Source organism: Bidens hawaiensis, unplaced genomic scaffold, assembly GCF_021521415.1.
Source record: "Bidens hawaiensis isolate Kalapana, Puna unplaced genomic scaffold, B.hawaiensis_p1.1 tig00001920_1, whole genome shotgun sequence".
In the NCBI taxonomy this organism is placed as follows: Eukaryota; Viridiplantae; Streptophyta; class Magnoliopsida; order Asterales; family Asteraceae; genus Bidens; species Bidens hawaiensis.
In genome coordinates, this window is record NW_027491107.1 from 2,093,786 (window position 1) to 2,115,604 (window position 21,819).

Here is a 21,819-nt window from a genome sequence, read left to right on the forward strand (position 1 = left end):
TTTTAGATTTCGAGTAAACAAGAATGTCATCAATGAAAACTATAACAAACTTGTCTAAGTATGGTTTGCAAATTCGATTCATCATGTCCATGAAAGCTGCCGGATCATTAGTGAGTCCATAAGGCTTAACGGTGAATTCATAATGTCCGTATCGGGTTCTAAATCTGTTTTAGGTATATCTTCTTCTTGTACCTTCAATTGATGGTAACCCGATCTAAGATCAATCTTTGAAAAACAATTTGCTCCTTGGAGTTGATCAAACAAATTGTCGATTCTAGGTAATGGGTACTTGTTCTTGTTCGTGACTTTGTTCAATTCTCGGTAATCTATACACATCCTCATCGATCCGTCCTTATTTTTTATGAACAATATTGGAGCTCCCCACGGTGACGAACTTGGCCGTATAAATCCCTTCTCCAAAAGTTCATCTAACTGTTTCTTCAGTTCCTTCATTCCCATAGGTGCTAGACGATAAGGTGATTTTGCTATTGGTGATGTTCCTGGCATGAGGTCGATCTTAAATTCTACTTCTCTATCAGGCGGGGCTCCTGGTAACTCATTAGGGAATACGTCTTGAAATTCGGACACAATCGGCACTTCCTCTATCCTCTTTGGTTCGGGTTCCTTGGTTACATAGGTCATGAATGCGAGGCATCCCTTACCTATGCAATGACTTACTTTAATTTTAGAAATGATTCCTACCTTTCCTCCTTCTTTATCTCCGGTTATACGAATGGTTTTATTAATAGGTGTTCGAATGTTGATGGCTCTATCATTACATAGGATACGGGCCTGATTAAACGATAACTAGTCCATACCTAATACTACATCAAAACCTGCTAATGTCATGGGTAGCAGTCGTACATGTATGATGTGATTGGCTAACGAAATTGTGGCATTATTTAAAGCCTTGGTTATTCTACTCACATTTCCATCAGCAGTTTCTACTTCATAATGTTTAATATACTACAAAATTTATAATCTATAAAGCTTTGGTTTGCACCCAAGTCAAATAATACCCTAGCATAAACGTTATTTATAGGAAACGTACCGGTGATCACGTCCGGTATGTCGGCTGCCTTTTGAGTGCCTAGCATGAAAATATGTGCATTTCCTTTTTTGGCATCAGTCTTGGTACCGCTTCCACTTGCACCTACTGTAGGTGTCATTGGCTTCTTCTTTGGGCACTCGGTACTAAAGTGTCCCTTCTCACCACACTCAAAACATACTGCTGTCTTTTTCCTGCAATCTGTTTCCGAATGACCCGGTCTCTTACAAAATCCACATATAACGGTATTAGTTGGTCGAAGACATCTACCGGAATGTCTCCTACCACAAGACTTGAAAATGGGGTGACTATACACAAACCCCCCCTTCTCTTTTCTTCTCAGTCTTTCTTATCTTTCCTCCTATACTCACTTTTCCATCATCTTTCTTTTTCTCATCTCGGTTCCTCAACATCCCGTCCATCAAATATCCGGCCAACTCCATGGCAGACTCCGTCGTAGACGGCATATGTGAACGAACTAAATCGCGGATCTTGATTGGTAACCTGTAGATATAGCGTGTCACTTTGTTGATTTCAGGAGTGACCAAGTGAGGTACAATTCTACAATACTCAAGAAAATTAGTGTTATATTCCTTGAGATTTGTTCCTACAACCTTATGGTTCCACAGCTTGGTTTGTATTTGATCCATCTCATTGATTGGGCAAAACTTCTTCAATATCTTGGCCTTAAATGTTTCCCAATCCAGGTTGTATAAATTCTCTCTACCCTTGATTCCAATTAGGGTATTACACCATTCCAATGCTTCCCCTTTAAACATCTGGGAAGTATATTGCACTTTCTCCCTTTCCGTACACTTGCTTATTAACACAATCGATTCCATCTCCTCCAACCATCGGAGGGTATTTATCACTCCTTTATCCCCGTGGAATTCTTTGGGGTTGTAAACTTTAAATACTTTGAAATCACAACCTTCGTGTATTTTGAGTTTCTTTGTTTTCTCACGGAGGTCGTTTTCAGCAGTTGAGCTTTCATCGCTTGCTTCTTTCTTTCTTTCTTTCTTTCAGTTTCTTTTTCCTTTTTCTTACTTACTTTCTTTCTTCTCCGATTCCTTTTTAGATTCTTTCTTTGATTCTCTTTTTGAAGTAACAGATTCACTTTTGCTTTGACTTGCTCTTTTGTTAGAATGTCAGGCGGTACGACTTTGATCGTTTTTCAATATTTCATAGATTGGATTCACAGCTTCTTTTATTAAGTCGTGGATACCAAGCACATAATTTTAAGGTATAGCTTGTATATTTTCCGCAATAGTCTTTTCTTGCAAAATTTCTTCAATGGTCTTTCCTTTATTATTCAATTGTGTTTCTTGTTTACTGTTTGCTTTAGACATGCTGTTACATGAATAAAACAAGATTCAGAAAAGACACACTTTATAATACATTATTTATTTTACAAGAAAAAGAGCATAACAACTACAACATTATACAACATTGATTTCTAATCCTTAATCCATTTTGTAACAAGATTTTTCATCTTGTCACATTTCTTGACAATCTTTCTCCCTATTTTCTTTTTGTGCACTTTCTCGTGCCTCAGCTCGTCCATCACTGAATTTGGCGGGTTCAGATATCCCGTTGATGCGGATGCAACTAGGAAGAGATAAGCGTTTTCCCTTGGATAGAGATGCGGATTAGCAACGTATGCATGCATTTCTTCATCAGGGATATTGTTAGTATAAAACTCCTCGATAAGATTTGCTTCGTCACGAATCTCTTTAGCTTGTTGAGAGATTGATGGTCTTGGTCCTAAGTATGGAGGAAAATCAGGATTCTCATTCTCCTCTTCCTCGGGATCCTCCTCTTCTTCAGAATCCTCTTCTGATTCATAAGGGTCTTTGATTGGTGTTTGGAAAGATATCTTTTCATGTGGCATAGTAACCCTCAGTTTCGGTTTATGGCTTGGTCCTGTAATAGTTGACGGAATCTAGTATTGGTAGTTTTGTGGTGGTGATCCGAATTGCCACCTCCTTTGATCAGAATGACAATTCATCCAGCTTGATGATTCCGATTCAATTTCTTGTTTGATTTTGCTCTGCACTTCTTGTTCCTCGGAGGGATGGTATGTTGGGATGTCAAATAGGTAATACTGGGGAATGTTGTCCTCGGTATTATCGGAAATTTTGATTGGGCATTGTTGACTGCCTAGGAGATACACCGGTTGGCTCCCATATGGTAATGCTGGATTGATTGGTTGATTGCAATTGAAAAAAGCTAGTATAATAACTATTGCTACTCTCCATATCGGAAGGTTCGTGAATGCTTGATGGTTTTGATCGTATGGCTACTCGGCGTCTATGACCAAGATAGTTAACATAAGACATCTGCACTTTAATTATATTTAGGGATAGGAGGTTTATCAATCCTATCTTATCCCTACGAAATAATAATAGAAATAACAATTTAATGGTTAAAGCATAGGTACTAATGTTTAATACCTAATTCGCTGAAACCGATGACTCTGATACCAACCTGTCACACCCCGACTTAGGGCCTAGGCGTGTGACCACAAGTTGGTATCTGTTTTGTAAATATATCAGAATTTATGGGTTGATTTTAGCGGAAGACTTTTTAGGTTGAATATAATATTAAATTACATTGAAAATTTACTTGGAATTAAATACCCAAGTATTGGTTTTACAAAATATATGTTTCATATTACAAGGATTTATATTGAAAACAGAGCCATCTCGTTAAGCGCTTCTATCTTCATATAGACTCCAATCCTTGCTATTGCTACTTATGCTTAATTACCTGCAATGGGTTGAAAAAATATGTCAGCTATATGCTGGTGAACACGTATGACTCGATAAAACATTTTGAATGACGATTACAATACAAACATAGTTTTCTTGACAAACTCAGCGGAAGCATTACTACTTCCGGTATATGTACCACTGCCCTACACACATAACGGTATTCTCCGAGCCAAACGGCCCTGAACAGAGAACTAGTCATGACCATTTCAGCCTGCGGCTACCTCGCCTTTGATTGATTGATTGGGCTTTAACAGGTATGTTTGGATCCAGACACATGCGTATTCGGTCTGAGTTGATTGTATTTTCTACTTTTTATTATAACGTATCAGAGATTTACATGATCCCATGTAGACATTGATTGACTCGTTAAGACAAACACCGGTTCATCTTATCGAGTATAAATATGTTTTGACTAATTAAAAGGGTTAACGTATTCACCTGTACCGTCGGTGTTGAAAACCTTGACTGATTGATTGTGAATGATATTTAACCTATACATAAATAGGTTTGTATGAATGTTTTGAATGGTGTTTCTTGATTAAGCTATGATTGTAAACTTAACCTTGAAATCGTTTATCTTTGATTGTGAATGAAAACACTTGATTTTATGTGACGTTTGATATAGCATGCTTTGGCTTAATAGGTTCTAACACGTTGGTAAGTTTCTCCAGGTAAGTAAACGGGTCCCTCGGTTGATTAGGATTTATACGAAATACTTTTCCTTAGGCAAGAAACTTACTACTAGTGATATCCCCCTTACAGTTACTACTTGCCCGTCAAAATATATCTTTTGTTTAACATTACTTCATCATGAATTAACGCTTATGAAAACTTGATTGTGATTGTTTGTAAAAATACGATCAAGGTTAAAGGCCATAGCCTCGATTGATAGTCTAAGCTATAATTCAAGTAACTTAAACATAACTCCTACCTTAATGCGGGTACTTAGATTGATAATAAGAAAAAGACAGGATCTTGATCTACTCGATTATATGATTACTAGCTCGATTATAACTTCGTTTCTTGCACGAACTACGAGAAAATGGCACGTCGGCTCGTTACGGCAAACGGGCACGCCTTTCGGGGTTAAATGTGTGTAAATGGAGGTGTGTTTTGGGATGAGATAGTTCAATCCCGTAACCCTCTATTTATAGGCATAAACTGGACCCCGTCGCGGTACGCGATGGGTTCCTTAACCCCGTCGCGTACCGTGGCGCCGCAATTTAACGCCGCCTTATCTGTGGTGACACGTGGCCTGTCATATTATGCCACGTGTTGACACGTTGTTGGACACGTGTCCAATGACTCAGCAAGGTCACCACGCTACGCGATGGGCTCAATGTTATCCCGTCGCGTACCGCGATGGGAGAAGATTTCCAGAATTTACAATTTGGTCCCTATACTTACAAAAGTTAGTATTTTTAAGCTAAAACTTATAGGGTTTGAGACGTGGTGTTACAGGTATCTAATCACAATTATGTTGTCGTTTATTATGCTCCGTCTTGGGAATACGAGAAGGTTCTGCGGGTTGTTGGATTCGTTACCAAATTGACAATCTCTTCTTTCGATTGCCTTTTGGTGTTCGCGAGTCGGATCATGTGTCATTCTGCAGGTACTCTCTGCGACTTAATAATCTTTCTGTTGTCGTGTATACTTGCGGCTGTCATGATTGCATCCCACAATTTTGGCATTATGTCTCTTCCTGATAGGCAACAAATGAGGTCACCACTCATGTCTCCTTGGTGTGAACCAACCCTCATCATATCTTCGCTTACTCCCCCGATCATAAGACCCTCTTTGTTAAACCTTATGACGAAGTCTTCGCTGGACATGTTCTCCCAATGGACAAAAGTCAGTATGTCTACCGGGTCTCTTTTGTGTCTCCACTGCAGGCTGAAATGTTGCAAACATTTTGGGATAAGATCCTCGAAATCTTTTATTTGACCTTCTGGCAGCCTTTCGAACCATTCATAGGTTGTTCCATGGACCATTAGCACAAACATGTGGCACGACACTGAGAGTATCCACCCTGCTGCCATGAAGCCTTGGAGGTGGTCGCTAGGGTCTGTTAAACCATCGTATTTGCCCACAGACGACGAAAGGTTTGAATTTGACAGGAGCGACACCTATGCAATTCTTGCCATAAATTTATATTTCTCTGCAAAGTCTTTTGGCCTATAAGGTTTTGTGAAATCTACATCAGCTTCTGGATAATAATGCACCTGACGTTTTGGCTGTGCCTTGTTAAGAACATTGCTTCCGCGGTGATATTTGTATTCCGCTTCATTACTTTCACTTTTGCCATCACCTCACGAATCTTCACTTTTATCTTGGATGGGTGTTCTGTCGGTGGCGCGGCTCTGGTTAAAAGCTAGGCTTCAACTTTTGTCTCGTCCTGTGCCACGACCTCTGTCACGACCACCTCTGTAAGTCAGATCATCATTGTCGCAGGTCTTTTTGTCTTGACTTTTATGGTTCTTGGTTATGCTTGTGGGTTTGATGATCTTCGCTTGAGGAATCTTCTTCTGATTCATCATACCGGAGGTTTCACGGAGTCACTTCCTCTCTCTTGACTTTGTTGCTTTTTGATTCTACGATTATACTCTTGAGAGATTAGTATTTTCTCTCTGGTGTGGCGTTCTTTCTCCCGCCTTAGCCGTTCCACCGGGTCAGCCACAGTACTTGCCCAATTGCTTTGTTGTCGACATGGAGTCAGGTTATTTCTGATGCGGAACGACAAGACTTGTCTTGAATTTTCAACTGCTATAAAGTTTTAATCCAGCGGTTGCTACTCCACCTGTGTCTCGACGTTGTTTGTGATGTGATTTCCCGCAATCGGGCCCATTCTTGACGAAGAAGGGGTTGTTATCAGCGGGGGTTTATGAGAACATATCATGACTTGAATAAGCTAGTGAGGTTTCTGAGTTGTTCTAACTAGCACGAATGGCGCCAAAGAATAAACACTAAGTGAAACTAGAACGATCAAGCTAGTATCGCGTTGGGGATATGGATATGTAGCCAGATGGTTTAAAGGATTCACTGGTAACTCCTGCAAAACCGAACACAATGAACTCATTACAAGAAGGGGAATATGGGTGTTCTTCTCGTAACCACCCTCCAACGAGAGAACCAATATCAATTGTTGATGAATATAAATGAGTGGTATAGGATGAAGTTACCATTGGTTTCGTATCCTATTTATAGCCGATGCATAGAAGATTTGGCCAGGCTGTCGTCATCAATCGAATCTTCCGTTCTCTATGTCCAAGCACGTTTCTAGTCTCTGATTGGCTTTGACATCTGGCAAGTGGAATGTTTGTCTCCTGAGGGTACAACGATGGCGTCTCTTGATAGGCCCATCATGCGCCTGTTGTCCTTTATGTACTGTGTATCCCCTAATAGGGTCCTTGCATTTGTGATTGGCTGTCTGATTAGCCATCGTCCGCTATACTCTTTCCGCGGGCGACTATCATCCAATTTAGGGTTGTTCTACGCTATGCGAAGAGGTATAGGCCCTCTCTTCCGCAGGCTGGTAAAAGGACCCTACCTCTACAGGTGTGATGATAAGTGAATGCACCTTCAATGGAAGGGCGTTGGGTTTAAAACACGGTACCCTCCTAGTTTTGTTTTCGTAACATTGTCAAACTAGTTAGCATATGAATTTTTTGAAACTAAAACAATAACGATAATGTAGGTTCATGAGTTGGTAACTCAAAGCATATCTAGCAGTAGATCACGGGTTCGAAACTTGTTGATTATTTCACATTTCTGATTAGTACTATTTTTTTCCAAATTCCTTAAAGTATCTGAGATTATAAATCTTTCGTGCTTATTTACGCTTTATAACCGAGCTACGACCAGGGGCGGACCTACCTACATGATGCGGGGGTCGGCCGACCCCTGTGAAAAAAAAATATATAGTGTTGTTATAGTGTTAAAATCCTGATCGATCCATGTGAAATTTTGACACCGACCCATGTGAAATTTCGAAATCCAATGAGTGATGCAAGTAAAATAGAAGAAAGAAGGTTGCATGAGAGGAAAATTTTGACTGTGTGGCGGCAGGCGTCTGTTTCACCCTTCTTTGTTGGTTGGGATGATAAAGAAGGAAGAGAGGAAGACGGTGGGGGGGGGGGGGTGAACTATTTTATATTTACCTGGGCTTTTTAGCTGGGCCTTTATTGTAAGTGTTCTTTTATTTAATAGTTAAGTGTTAGATGGTTACACTATTTTAAACCCCAACCTGACATCTTCATTTTGCAAACGCTGAAAAAATATAAGAAATAATATAGCTTATTTATGTATTACTTTGTTCAATCCAGTATAAATGCATATAAGTTAGGCATAAATGTTTAGCCTAGTCTAGAGTTAGCAACTTATAATCGGTCAACTGATTTCGTATCAACCAGAAAAATATGTATTTTTTATACATTTATGCAAGCAAGAACTACAATACTGTGACCTCTGGTCAAAAAAATTTGATTCCACCAATAACAAAGTAGATGATGTTTAGGTTAGATTTCAAAAACAAAAACATGTAGAGAATAATTTTTAAATAAATTTCATTTTAATTATGTATTTCTAATGATATTTTGTTTGATTGCATATTCTTTTTTATGTGACCCGACCTGATTTGACCACTGTGAGAAAATTTCCTGACTATGACTACGCGTTCCCCACTGTTACCGGCGGGTTTCTATATATTTTTAATTAACTATTATTTGCTGTTTTTTAGTTTTATGATTTTTCATTTATATTTCCCTTGTACGATAGCATTTTTTTAACGTGTTTCATTTAGAGGGTGTTACAATTATGCCCACACTCGCTATAGAGTGCGTGTGAAACCACTATTTTGTTTATAATCTCGAAAACAAATAAAGAATAGTTTATACCTAGGTTCTACGCTAAAAAAACAAAAATTAGAGTATACATGTCCCAAACAGAATTTTGGAATTAATTATTAAAACTTAACCAGAATAATTTAAAAAAAAAAAAGAAGAAGAAGAAATACCCTCAAGATATGCTCCAAAATAAGCCAAAACCATGTAAACTTCAAAACAGAACATGTCTATTTACAAAGAGAAATCTGCAATTTGCCTCCCTGGGATATATCGTTGCTAGATGGAATAACCACTGAAAACGAAATTGCGCATGTTAAACGTCTGTGATATTTTGGCAGGGCAGTCTGTGCCCTTCCGTCAGTTGCCAAGCGTTGACCTGTTAAAAGATGTTGAAATTACGTTTTTACCCCTAAGCCTTTAATTCATTTAAAAAAATAATCACCCAAAACCATGTGAATGCCGGGATTCGAACCCAAGACCTCTGATTAAACAACCCACCAAAACAACCAGTTGAACTAAGTTAGTGTTTGGTATAGCTATACAACCTAAACTACATATTATCACTTTTATCACTTCATCTTCCCTAATTATGAAGTTTTAATTCCAGAAAAATTAATTAACACAACTTATAATGATAATCTTGATATTAAAACAACATTTTGTTGTCTTCATCAAACTGTCCTGCAATTCATCACTGGTAATATTATCTCTCTAATTTCTATGGCTTATATGTCTATCATGATTTCAGTTTTATTTATAAGATTTTGCAAGTTTGGATGTGGGAAACCAGTGTGATGACCGGGTTGTGATCAATTATTGCAATACATAGCATACCCTTCCACAGTTCCACTTACTCTATTATAAAAGCACCAAAAGACACATGACCGGGAAAACGAGATTGCTAGAATCCATGGCGACGGTGGCTGCTGTGGCGGCAGGGTGGTGCCGGAGGTTAAGGTTTTTGATCGTAATGATTTATGGGTGCGGTGGTTGAATTATTGAAGCGATTGGTGATGGGATTTGAGAGATTTGGGGGTTTGAGTGATGAAATCTAGAGTTTGAGGATTTGAGAGATTTGATTACTTGTTATGAAACTGATGATGAAGATGATGATATTAAGAAGGATTACTTTGTGGTGGGTTTGAGGATTTGAGGTTGATGATGAAGAACATCAACTATGTTTGAGGTTGATGATGATGAAGATGAACTGCTGTTAATATGCTGCTGGTGTTGTTATATGAATATAACATATTAATATTATTATATGATAATATAACATATTAATATTAGATAATATAACGTAGCTGCTGTTGCTACGATGATGATGATGATGATAATGATGATGATGATGATGATGATTATTATTATTATATTAATTATTTATTAGAAGAAGATTACTAAAATACTCTTAATATGTTGGTATTATTACTAAAATACCAACAGTCAACTGACGGCAGGAGTCAGAAAAACCCGTCGGAGAGACATAGTGGCGCAACATTCGCAAATTCTTTTTCAGTGGTTATTCCATATAGCGATGATATAACCCAGGGAGGCAAATTGCAGATTTATCATTTACAAATATCATGTTGCGTTTCAAGATTCTTCCTTTGTGAGATAACTTGGTGGCAAGCTAAATCTTTTACTTACTTTAGGATGCCGGTTTCCTCATCATCTGTCTTATATTATTATACGAAGGCAAAATTGATACAACATTATGTGATCAAGAAACAGAAGCCCATTGTGATGACTAAAAGAAGTCAAAGGAGAATCCATATTTCTAAACCGAAAACAGCTTAGTGCAAAGAGTATATCATCTTCATTCTCATGTAACCAAAATCTTGAAATTGGCTAGCCTGAATGCCTGATTGGTCAAACATTGACTCTTTGTCAAAGTCCAAATCCACCATGGCAAGTGGAACTGCATCAGTCAGTCGAAACAGCTTTAGGATAAGTCTATTATATGGATAATATTAGAGGGAAATACAAATCTTTAACAGAGGGCCAACTGTGTGCATATTTTGGTTTGGGCTACTTTGGGCTAATCAACCAACACTGAAATTTTTGTTATTGAGTTTTTGAAAACTGTTTATTACTTCGGCTTTTTCGGTTTTTTGTTTGGATTTGGTTTCACCATTTAAACTTGATATTTCGTTCCAACAAAAAGTTGCCCATGAAATTGTCAATAATTTTTTTGTTAGTTAATAATTATTGATTTTTATAAATATGAGTTAAATTACATATTAATTTATTATAAATTACTTAAAATTCAAAATAAAAATCAATAAGTCTGGTTTGATTCGTTTTTCAACTTTTATATATAATTTATCATAAAGCGATTACAATATAGTGGCAGGCAAACAGGCAACAAACTGCGCCGAACTCAAAGTTTTGTTTTTCAACTTTGATTATAAGCAAATTCGAAACTGAACTGAAAGTTTTGTTTTTAAAAAAACTTAAAACCGAACCATTGCTTTTGGTTTTGGTTCGCCTTTTTTATTTTGGTTTTTCGGTTTTGAATTGGTTTCTTCGATTTCACACACGACTAGAGAACCTAGTAAAATGTTGAATTCAAATGCAAGTTATGTACTTTTTCCGGTTTTGAATTGTTTTTGATCTTGTGTACAAGTATATGCTGAAGTTTTCCTTAGACCATCCTCTATGGTGAGGGGGCTCCGAAGCCCCTCCCTAGTGCCACGTCAGCGCCACGTAACTACTGGGGGCTTCGAAGCCCCCAACCAATAATGTCGCGCTGTGGTTTAATGCCCATTGGCATCCATATATATATAGACACACACACAAACACACGTATATATATGTGTGTGTGTGTGAGAGGTTGATAGAGGAAAGTGAGGGGCCCCACCAATTTGTTCCACCGCGCCGGCCGCTCTGTTGCCCGATTCATCACCGCATGTCGTCCGTTGGCGGCCCACGACGGTGTTCGGCGCCCACGTCGCCCAAAAAGCCTCCCCAAAAACGCCCCATAATGGGTGGTCTTAATATCCCTTTGGAAAAAAGCATTTGCATGTGCAAGAAGGCTTATTATAACGTCAAGTCTAAAAAATAATTAAGAATGTATAATATGTGGGTAAATGAGATGAAATGATTACCATTTGGTGAGTAGACTTTAATTATATTCTTTTTTAATAATAGAATTTACTAAATGGGCCTAAAGAGAATTCCCAATTATTTCCCTCTCTAAATTTAAAATTATATTAAAATCACTTTCTTTTCTTTCTATTTTAATTAAATAATACCTTTTAAAAATGGGAAATTTTTCAAAATAAGCGTTTATAGAAACGTTTTTCAGGTTTTAGGTGTCATTTGCAAAAATTCCCAAAATAGGTATTATAATCTAGTCGTGACGAGTAGTTTGTATAACTAGTTAAAATTTGACACATGTTTTAAACTAACCATAACAAGCAGATTTACTAACCATTACTCATCACGACTAAATAAGTTTTATTCCTCGTAATCAACACCCACGAGTAATTCATAAGTTCTTTAGTCGTGACGAGTAGATTGTAAGGTTAAACTAGTTGCGGCGAGTTAACTACTAATAAACTACTCGTGTAGTGAATGTAAACTAGGTAAATTAGTCGTCGCGACTAAAGGACGTATAAATTACTCGTGGACGTTGATACGAGGCATGCAACTTACTTAGTCGTGACGAGTAAATGATTAGTGAATCTGCTCGTTACGGTTAATTTAAAGGCACGTGGGAAGTTTTAACTGGTTCTACAAACTACTCGTGTGTAATCATAAACTACTCGTCACGACTAGTCTATAATACATATTTTAGGAATTTCTTGCAAATGACATCTAAAACCTGACGTTTTCATAGACGCTATTTTGGGAATATTCTATTTATACATTTATCATTACAAGTTTCTCTTTCATCTACTCACAACCCATTTCAAAACATATTAAAAAACTTATAGGGTGTTACAGGAACTTAACAAATATATAGAAAAATAATTGCATTTTCTCTCTCATCTACTCACAACATCCTAAACCATTTTATAAATTATAAAAATCTCACTAACATAATTTGATGGATATGATGTGAATGCTCTTATAGGGTACAGAATGATGGATAGAAATGTGAATGCTCTAATAAAAATCCACAAAAAAGAAAAAGAACAAAAAATGACAAAAGGTTTACGTGGCACTTCCATCACTTAGGCTGGTCACTATGGGGCGCGCTTGGGAAGTTTTTTGGGGCGCGGTGGGCGCGGAATACCGCTGTGCGGCGCGGGCCAACAAAGGGCGCCGAGGGTAAGGTGGTTCAAACGGTCGGCGCGGTTTTAAAAATTTGGTGGGTCCCCCCTTCACACTTTCTTAAACGGCTAGTTTATAAAAAAAAACTAATTATTTTATTTATAAATATTAACTCATTTTATCATTTTTTACTCAAACAAATACCAAATTACTATCAAATTTCACTACAAAAATCTCTCAACTCTCTACCATGAATCATTTCCCAAATTTCACAGGCTCGAGCTCAAACCCGAACCCAAACCAGAACACGAGCTCGAGCTCAAACCCTGACCACAACCCAAACCCGTGGGATCCGGCTCAAAGGTGGTGGGCTAGTTTACTCGCAAACAATGACCCTACCAACCCTTTCTTTGCCAACCAGCATGTACCCGCCATGCCTCCAAACGTACATTCGTTTCCCAACGATATGTTTTATCGAATGTCAATGTCGTTTATGCCTCCGCCACCCCAAACCCAAACACCCGAAACCCAAGTTCTCAAAACCCAAGTTCCCGAAACCGAAGTTCCCGAAACCGAAGTTCCCGAACCCCAAGTTCGTCGCAAACGAAGCCATAAAAAGAAGGTTGTTGTCGATCAAACACCAACCGAAATGCACGACAGGAAAAAGTGGGAAGACGATGAGGAAGGGCCGTTGGCGCAAGCGTGGATCGACTCATCCGAAGACTCGGTCTTAGGTGACGATGAGGGCGCTACCGCGGGGATGATTCCGTCTCCACCAAATGGAAGGCAATGGCTTTAAAAATGAACAACTTCTCCACAATTCACACTCGCCTTACGAACAACAAACCAAGCGGCACGAACGACGCCGACTTTCTTAAGGCTATGTTGAAACAATACAAGGGCCTTCTTGGTCACCACTTCAGCATGGGGATGTTTGAAATTTGGAAGAAATGCACGAGCTCGCCAAAGTGGCATCCGATCCCGACATCTTCCCCGGGACCGTCCAAACGGTCAAAAACAACGTCTACTTAGGCCGATCAATCGCCGGGTCGGATGCTCGTTCTCAATTTAAGTTAAACGAGATTGATCCCGATTTTCTTTTTGATGAACAGGATGAGTTGCCACGTCCTGTAGGAAGAGAAAGGGCCAAGGCGGCGGCTAGAGGTGGGGGGTCTTCGTCTAGAACGACATTCTCGATGAGTTCCAACGTGAGTACGCGGTTTGACAAGTTGGAGCTTGTACTTAAAGAATTTCGCGAGGACAAAAACACTCGAAAGAGGAACTTAAGATAATACACGAAGAAAGGAAAGCGATGCATGCGGAATACAAAGCCATGCAAGAAGAAAAAAAAATGCTAAATCGGAGCGGCAACGAGAGAAGGACTTCAAGCTCCTCGCAAAGGATCTCTCGCATCTAGATGATATCACGCGGGCGTTTTTGAAGAAAAAGAAAGAAATAATAATGGCAAAATACGCAAAGGAGGACTCAGACGCCAAATATTAGTTGTATTTTTTTTTCTAGTTGTATGTTTTTTAGTTTAATTAAGTTTGATTTTTATTATTTAGTTTAATTTAGTTTGTATTTTATTATTAAGTTATATTAAGTTTGTTGGTTTATTAAATTTATAAAAAAGATAAATTAAAAAAAAATTAAGGGGCTTTGAAGGCCCCTCCCCATAGAGGGGCATCTTTGGGGTGGGGTTTTGAAGCCCTCATTGCCCACGTGGCGCTGACGTGACACTGGAAAGAGGCTTCGAAGCTCCTCACCATAGAGGACAGCCTTAGCCCAGCAACGCTTTTGCGGTACCAACCATCAGTTTTATTTTATGTATGTATAATGAGTTTTGGCGAAGCTATAATATGGGTTTGGAGATTGAAATGAATACTCTGAATCATTTATATAAATCGCATGGAATACATAACCTACGAGTCAAAATTGAAGTTTTGATTTTAACTTGGGAATAATGAAAAGAACCTACGAGGCTTAGATGGTCAATTTATAAATATGAGGCAATTTCTTTTAGGACCAACGACTTAAGCCGTCCAAAGGTCCAATATGATGAAATCAGATAAGAATCATATTCAAATTTTGAGATATATTCAGCTTAAATTTTCATTTCCTCTTCAATGATAGTTGAACGTCTTGAACTAAAACTTACTGGGATGAGAATGTTTTTTTTTTATTATTACCAAAACAGCTGGTAATCCCTTATTATGTAATAAAAGTGGACCCCAGAGCTGTACTTTGCAATATGTATTTCAAACATTATTGTGCCATGTTCCACCACAAACTCCTTGATAAAATATTTAGACAGCTTATTAAAGTCGTATCCCATACTCATCCACGTCCAAATTGTCAACCCATTTGAACTGTTAATCAGACACTAATATATTTAAATTATTAATTTGATTGTAATTTACATAATAAAAAATAAATTATGAAATGGCTCGGAACAATCCTGTCACCATCTAGCTGGTTTGCCCTTTCAACAACCGTTTAATGTGTCTCACGTTATTCCCTTTTAAAAATATACTAATAACGAGAAAAACAAGTAAAGGAAATATCAATTAAATCGTTAAAAGTTAAAAGTTAAAAGTTATGTCTGTAGATAGCTTATATTTTTAAATTGTTATTAGGTTTACCAAACTATCTTCAATAAGAAGCTAGTTCAAATCCTACTATCTTGAATAAATATTTCAACATTTCACTTCATTAACTATTTAAAAATTATAAAACTCAAAGCATTTTTTTTGTTTTTTTAAATTTAATTATTATATCATTGATTTATCCCTTAACTAGATTATAGCTACAATACCATTGCATTTTGTTTTTTTTCTTCTTTCTTTTTTTTTCTCAAGCAACAATTTTCACAGATATTCGAGGAGTGACAATTCCGTATGCTCTAATAATTTTTAAAAGTTTTCGCGTAAAATAATCTGACCTTACGGGTTATTATTTTAACCTAAATCGTTTCTTGATGGATTACAATAACCACCTATAATTTTTTGGTCTACTTTAATCCCTAAATAATAATTGAAAACCATCTGTCAAGGTGTCTCATTCTATATAAACTCTTCTTCTTGACACTTTCTCATCACAATCTAAACAGTTCTCTCTCTTTCTCCCAAGTTGTAAATTCACAACAATGGCTTCTGCTAGAATGGGTCCATTCTTGATGATATTAGCTCTCTTGGCCACTTCATGCATTGCCCAAGCCCCAGTGGCCACCCCAACTGTCTCACCAACAGCCAGCCCGACACCAGTGGCTGCACCACCAACTCCAACTCCCTCCCCAGCCCCGGCCCCGGTCCTTTCCCCGGCTCCAGCACCCGTGGCTCCAACCCCGTCTCCCGTCTCCGGACCATCTCCATCCCCTTCAGCACTTGCACCTGCTGGACCCTCACCAGCACCTGGAGGACCCCCAGCCGATGTCCCCAGTGGCTCTTTTGCTGATGGGTGGGTCAACCGAGCTATTGTTGCTGGAACCGCGGTCGCTGGATCAGTCATTGCTGTTGCTTTGATGTAAAGATGATGATGAAGGTGTTTGGTTTTTCATGAGATATATTCTAAATTCTTCTTTTCTTATTATTATTGTAATTTGATCGATCTGGTCTTCATTTATTATTATTTTTGTATTTGGGATAATTTTATTCTTGTTTCTATATTAATTTAAACTTTGAAGTTTATAACATGATATGGCTGGCTTTATTACATTTTCCCCTTCAAATGTTATTAATTACTTCCTTAATTTTTGTATTATTTTTTTTTGGTTTAGGAAATTACTAGAATAGTGTTACCATTAAAAAAATTTAAAAATTGTCGACGCCCACCTCATCCCTGTATTGATTTTTTTAAAGACCTACAAATTATCAAGATGATGGTTTTTTTTCTTGCACTTGACAATAAATTATAAATAGATTAAGCTAGATTTTCTTTATTTTATCATCTTTAATATTGTATTTGTATCTAATTAATAATCAATTATCATTATCATTTATCGATATATATAAATGAAGCTTGCCGTAAAGCATAACTGGTTTATCTGGCGACACCTATTAGTAGTTTAATATTCTTTTTTGTACACGGAACCTCTTCAGCTTCTAGGTCCCAAAGCTTCGTTTTTAGCAGGATTGGCTTTGCTGTTCAAAAGGGGGTTGCGGCGCAACTTGTTGCCCGTTTGCCTGCCACTTTATTGTAATCGTTTTATAGTAAATTATATAAAACTTCGATAAAAAAAAATATATATATATTAATTTGTTATATTAGAGTGTTGACGACATTATTTTTTTATTGATTACACCATCAGCCCCGCATAACGTGTTGGATGTTACCTAGCTTATATTAAACATGAATTTCTTGGGTATATCAACCTAAATTTACTTGTAGATCAAATGACATATCAAGTTTGAAGAGGATATAACCATAAGGACATTCGTTCAACGATTATCAAAATATATATAAAAAGAAACAAGAACTTCAATTTGGTTCCCAAATAATTATGGGGATATTACTACAATTTGGACATACAAATACGAGTTTCGTTTATCATTCGTTTACTGTGTCATTCCTGACTTCAAGCACTTAATCTATTTTGTCATTTTAACATCAAAAGTTTTCATTTTGTTATTCTTGACCCCAAGGTTTCATTTATCGCATTATTCTTGATTTTTAGAGTTTCGTTTTGAATGTCTTTTTATTTTTTACTCCGATAGTTTGTTTATTATCTTGTGATTATTGATTTCAAAGTTTTCATATATTTATCTTGATATTCAAGAGTTTCTTTTATATAACATTTATGTCTTATAACCCACACAAACCACGTAGACTAGGTGACGATATAAGTAATTACGGGTGCCAATATAATTATTATCAAAGTCCTCACATAGAAATCATAGTGAGTACGATTTTGTGAAATAACTAGAGTAAATTGGGCAACAATCCAAATGCAATATGATAAAGGCATGGTGGATACGCCGTTGGTGCATCCTATACAAAAGTGTCCATGTCATCTTCACATTTGTAGCGTTTCTCGGGTTAGTCGAAGATCTGTGCTATATTTTTTTGTTAGCACTTTTTTTTTACTAAGACAACTTCATACGGCAGTTACTTCTTTTATTATTATATTATTAATTTCGGGATGAAATTTCAAAAGTTGTGAACACTGTGACATTCATAAATTTTCAAACCCGAAAAAAATCCAACCCATTTTAACATTTTGCTATTTTTTAGATCTTCATTTATTTATAAAGTGTTTGCCTGCCACTCTATTGTAATCGTTTTATTAAACAAAATGTATGATATTTTTATCCATTACTCTAAAAAAAATTATAAAGTTGTGTATTTACTCAGTATTTATTTATAGTGTTTATGTTGTCGGAATATTATTTACTACTTCATAACTCGTATTTAATGTATTTTGTATCTCAAACAGATCGAAACCCAACTCCAAGGACCAAAACCGCCAAACTACAAACCCCCTGGCTAAGAAGTACGCAGCGCGTCACGGGGAATAAGCTTGCACCCGCCACGACACGTGGGGGAAACTCCTTGACCTGATGTTGACCAGTGTAACGCCCGACCTTAGGCGGAATATGGCCCGGGGGGGGTATGTCATGGTGGTACTTACAAATTGCACATAAGCACGTAACACTACTAAGTGACAATGAATGTAGTTGATTTGTTTCATAATGAAGCAAGTACACATTGATTTGACTTAAATAACAATACATTAGAACATAAAGATAACAATTTATTTAAATAATCCTAAAGGTCCAATCTAGTTATCTTCGTTCATTAGCACTTCATCAATCAACCTTAGCACATTCAAAATAATATATTTTGTTAACACGAATGTTGATGAGGTTTCATAAGTTTGATATATAGATAATACAAAAATGTTTTGTCAATTCACATGTCATAGTGTATTATATCCAACAAAAAGTAAATGGAATACAACAAAAAATAACGTCCCAACTTAGGGGAATGATAATGATGCCCCACCACTAGGGGAATGATAATGATACCACCATTCATTTCAACCGAAGTTGAAGAATAGGTAGCATATGTATGTCTTGTCGGACTCTCACACTTTGATGTTTGTTGTTTGATGTACCAACCATAAAACGATAAACAAGTGCACATTATTCACGTATAGTCATCATAAACAATATGAAAGGAATAATATTAACATGTATGACATAGTTGCGAATAGGTTTGTAAACAAGATCATGAAATAACGAGAAACATCGTAACGTGCTACACCCCGAATATTTATAAAGTAAGGAAAAATGGGCTATAAAACTCACTTGTTAAATTAAGCTAGTTTGAAAACGAGTGAAGCGAAGAAGTTCGGTTTGACGAGTTATCATAGAAAAAAATTAAATATTCTAGATTCAAGAGAAGACTCGTTGAAAATTTAGGAGTATGCGAAGAGGTCGATGATTCGGTTTAAAGTCCAAGTGTTTTTGAAGAAAATAAAACAAGGTTTAGAAAATATATATTTCACAAAAACAGTCTAAATGGTTTTTGCCGCAAATATTATACTTCATGTTTTTAGTGAAGAATTTGGTTATAATTATTAGTCATGTTAAAAGGTTCGGGTTGTTAGAAATAAGCAAACCGATATTATGTAAAACAAAAGCATTTAAGCAAGTGGTTTGGTTTGGTCGAAAGTGAACTTGGGTTGAGTCGGTTTGTGTCAGACACTTTCAAAAGTCATTTTTATGAACAAGAAGTGAAAATTTCATATTTTGATTATCATTATGAGTAAAAAGAAAGTCTTGAGCTTGAACCGAATTAACGAACCGACGTGGAAAGCGATGATTGATTTCCAATGGTCAAAAGGATGTGACATAGGGATGATGTTCTTCTTGTGAAACAAGAAGAACTTGAAGTTGGTTTGGCTTTAGAAATCAAGGTAAGCTAATGCATCAAATTGGAGAACTAGAGTGAAATTGAGCAAATGAGGGATTGTGGCAAGGAATGGGTAGAGGTGGAGACCTCCTTATATAGCCACAAGGTCGTTTATTAAAATGCAAGGGAGAGTTAATTTTTGAAGCTAGTCAAGAGGTAGGTCTTATGAAGAAAATCATGGAAAAATCAGAGTCAAATGATGAATTGATGATGAAGACATATCTAGATACATGAAAGTTTGATTTCTGACAAGTTTAAGTCCATAAACTTTGTTAAAGTAAAATTTGAGAACAAAATACACGAAAAAGAGCTTGCGATCGGGTCCGTAATATCGTAAACATAAAAAATAATAATCATAACAATTAAATCATAAACATGAACTATAAATAAAATGAAATTCAATACTTTCAATAATAAATGTGGATCGAATTATAGCGAAATTTTAAAATGGGTCGGATGTCGGGTTTAAAGTTGACTAATGTACAACTAAAGCTGCCGCGTGTCGCGGGGCATTAACTTGCACCCGCCGTAATGAGCGGCAGGCTTTGCAACATGCTATTTTTGGCTTGTTTAATGACAAGCATCAAGCTTGACCAATTTCTCGCTTATTGTCTAGATTTGGACGTTGTAAAACGTATTTAGACTACTCCCCAACACCTATTCATGATACTCCCGTAGCAAATTGTTATAAACACTTTCAAATGGTCAAATTTCATGATTTATGCCTAAAGACTAACCCTTTGATTAGCCTTTCCTCCAAACCTTGTTATTAATGAAGTTGTGATTATTAATAGAGTCCTTTACCTCTGCTCATCTTTTTTCTCAACTCAATTCACTCTCATTATCTCTCTAGCTATCCAATTGATGTTATATTTTTGGTTTGACTTCGAATGTCAAACCTTTCAAAAATCAGGTCTTCTGTTTCTTATTCTAGTTCACTCATCGAGTATGTCGGTATGATTTTGGTTTCAGTCTTGTATCATCGTTTAGGACTTGATGCCATATCAAAAATAATATGGCTTCTGTGTTGGTTCATCTATAGCGAACTCGACTCGTTTATGCATTTATTCGGTTTGATTTAGTTATTTTTTTTATCCAAAACCTAAAAATAATTCTTTTTAATATCATCTATTGAAATATAATATTTTACCATTCAGAAACGAACCCGACATAAAGTCGAGTTCGGGCCCTACCGGAAACAAACCACTCACTTAAACTCATTTTTAACATTTTAGGCCAATTTCAGATTTTTCTCTAAACGACTCTAGCCTATTAATGTGACTATAAAAATTATATAACTCAACTCTTTGTAAACAATTAAAATTAACATACTTTTAAGTTTTACGACCAAAAGGCTAAACGTGTATTTTTATTGAAATATAATTTTCTTTTAAAGGTTTAAAACATTAAACCATGATCTGAATCTATCCAAGTATTACATTTTAATTATCTTGTTGAATCGTATACTGAACCCAGAAATATTTTATTATTTCTAGTTACCCGTATCGAACCTAATCTAACCAGGCTTAACGCTCGCTTTATGTAATACACGCTCAACTTCATCATGTGAGTTTCATATCCCCTTCTAACACTTCAATATATTTTTTGGGTGTATGATGTTACAAGTTTTCCTTGTTAGTTTTGCGTTATTGTATTCAAACCAATTTGCGTTTATGTCATGAATGTAAAATATTATTCTTTCACATTACATATGATAATTATACGTGTACTACGTGAAATGTGGTTACCACAATATGGATTGGTACTCAAACATCAAACATCAAAGTAGGAGGGTCCAACGGGATGTGTATGCACCATCTATTCTTCAATTTCGGTTGGAATGAATGGTGGTTATCATTCCCCTAGTACTTCGACTTCGGTCGAGAGAATGGGTTTATTTACTCGTTTTCATTTTATTTATGGTCGGATATATTACATTATGACATGTGAATCGTGTAAAGTTTACTTATTACACATATCAAATTTATGAAACCTCACCAACTTAAATGTTTACAAAATATGTTAT

General features: G+C 36.7%; 1 protein-coding gene across 1 annotated transcript; it reads left to right on the forward strand.

The window, feature by feature from the left end:
- Positions 1 to 15,904: 15,904 nt before the first annotated feature.
- Positions 15,905 to 16,471, forward strand: LOC143599458 (uncharacterized). Its single transcript, XM_077077413.1, has one exon. The coding sequence runs from the start codon at positions 16,027 to 16,029 to the stop codon at positions 16,405 to 16,407; it is 381 nt and encodes a 126-aa protein (XP_076933528.1). The 5' UTR covers positions 15,905 to 16,026; the 3' UTR covers positions 16,408 to 16,471.
- Positions 16,472 to 21,819: the final 5,348 nt, after the last annotated feature.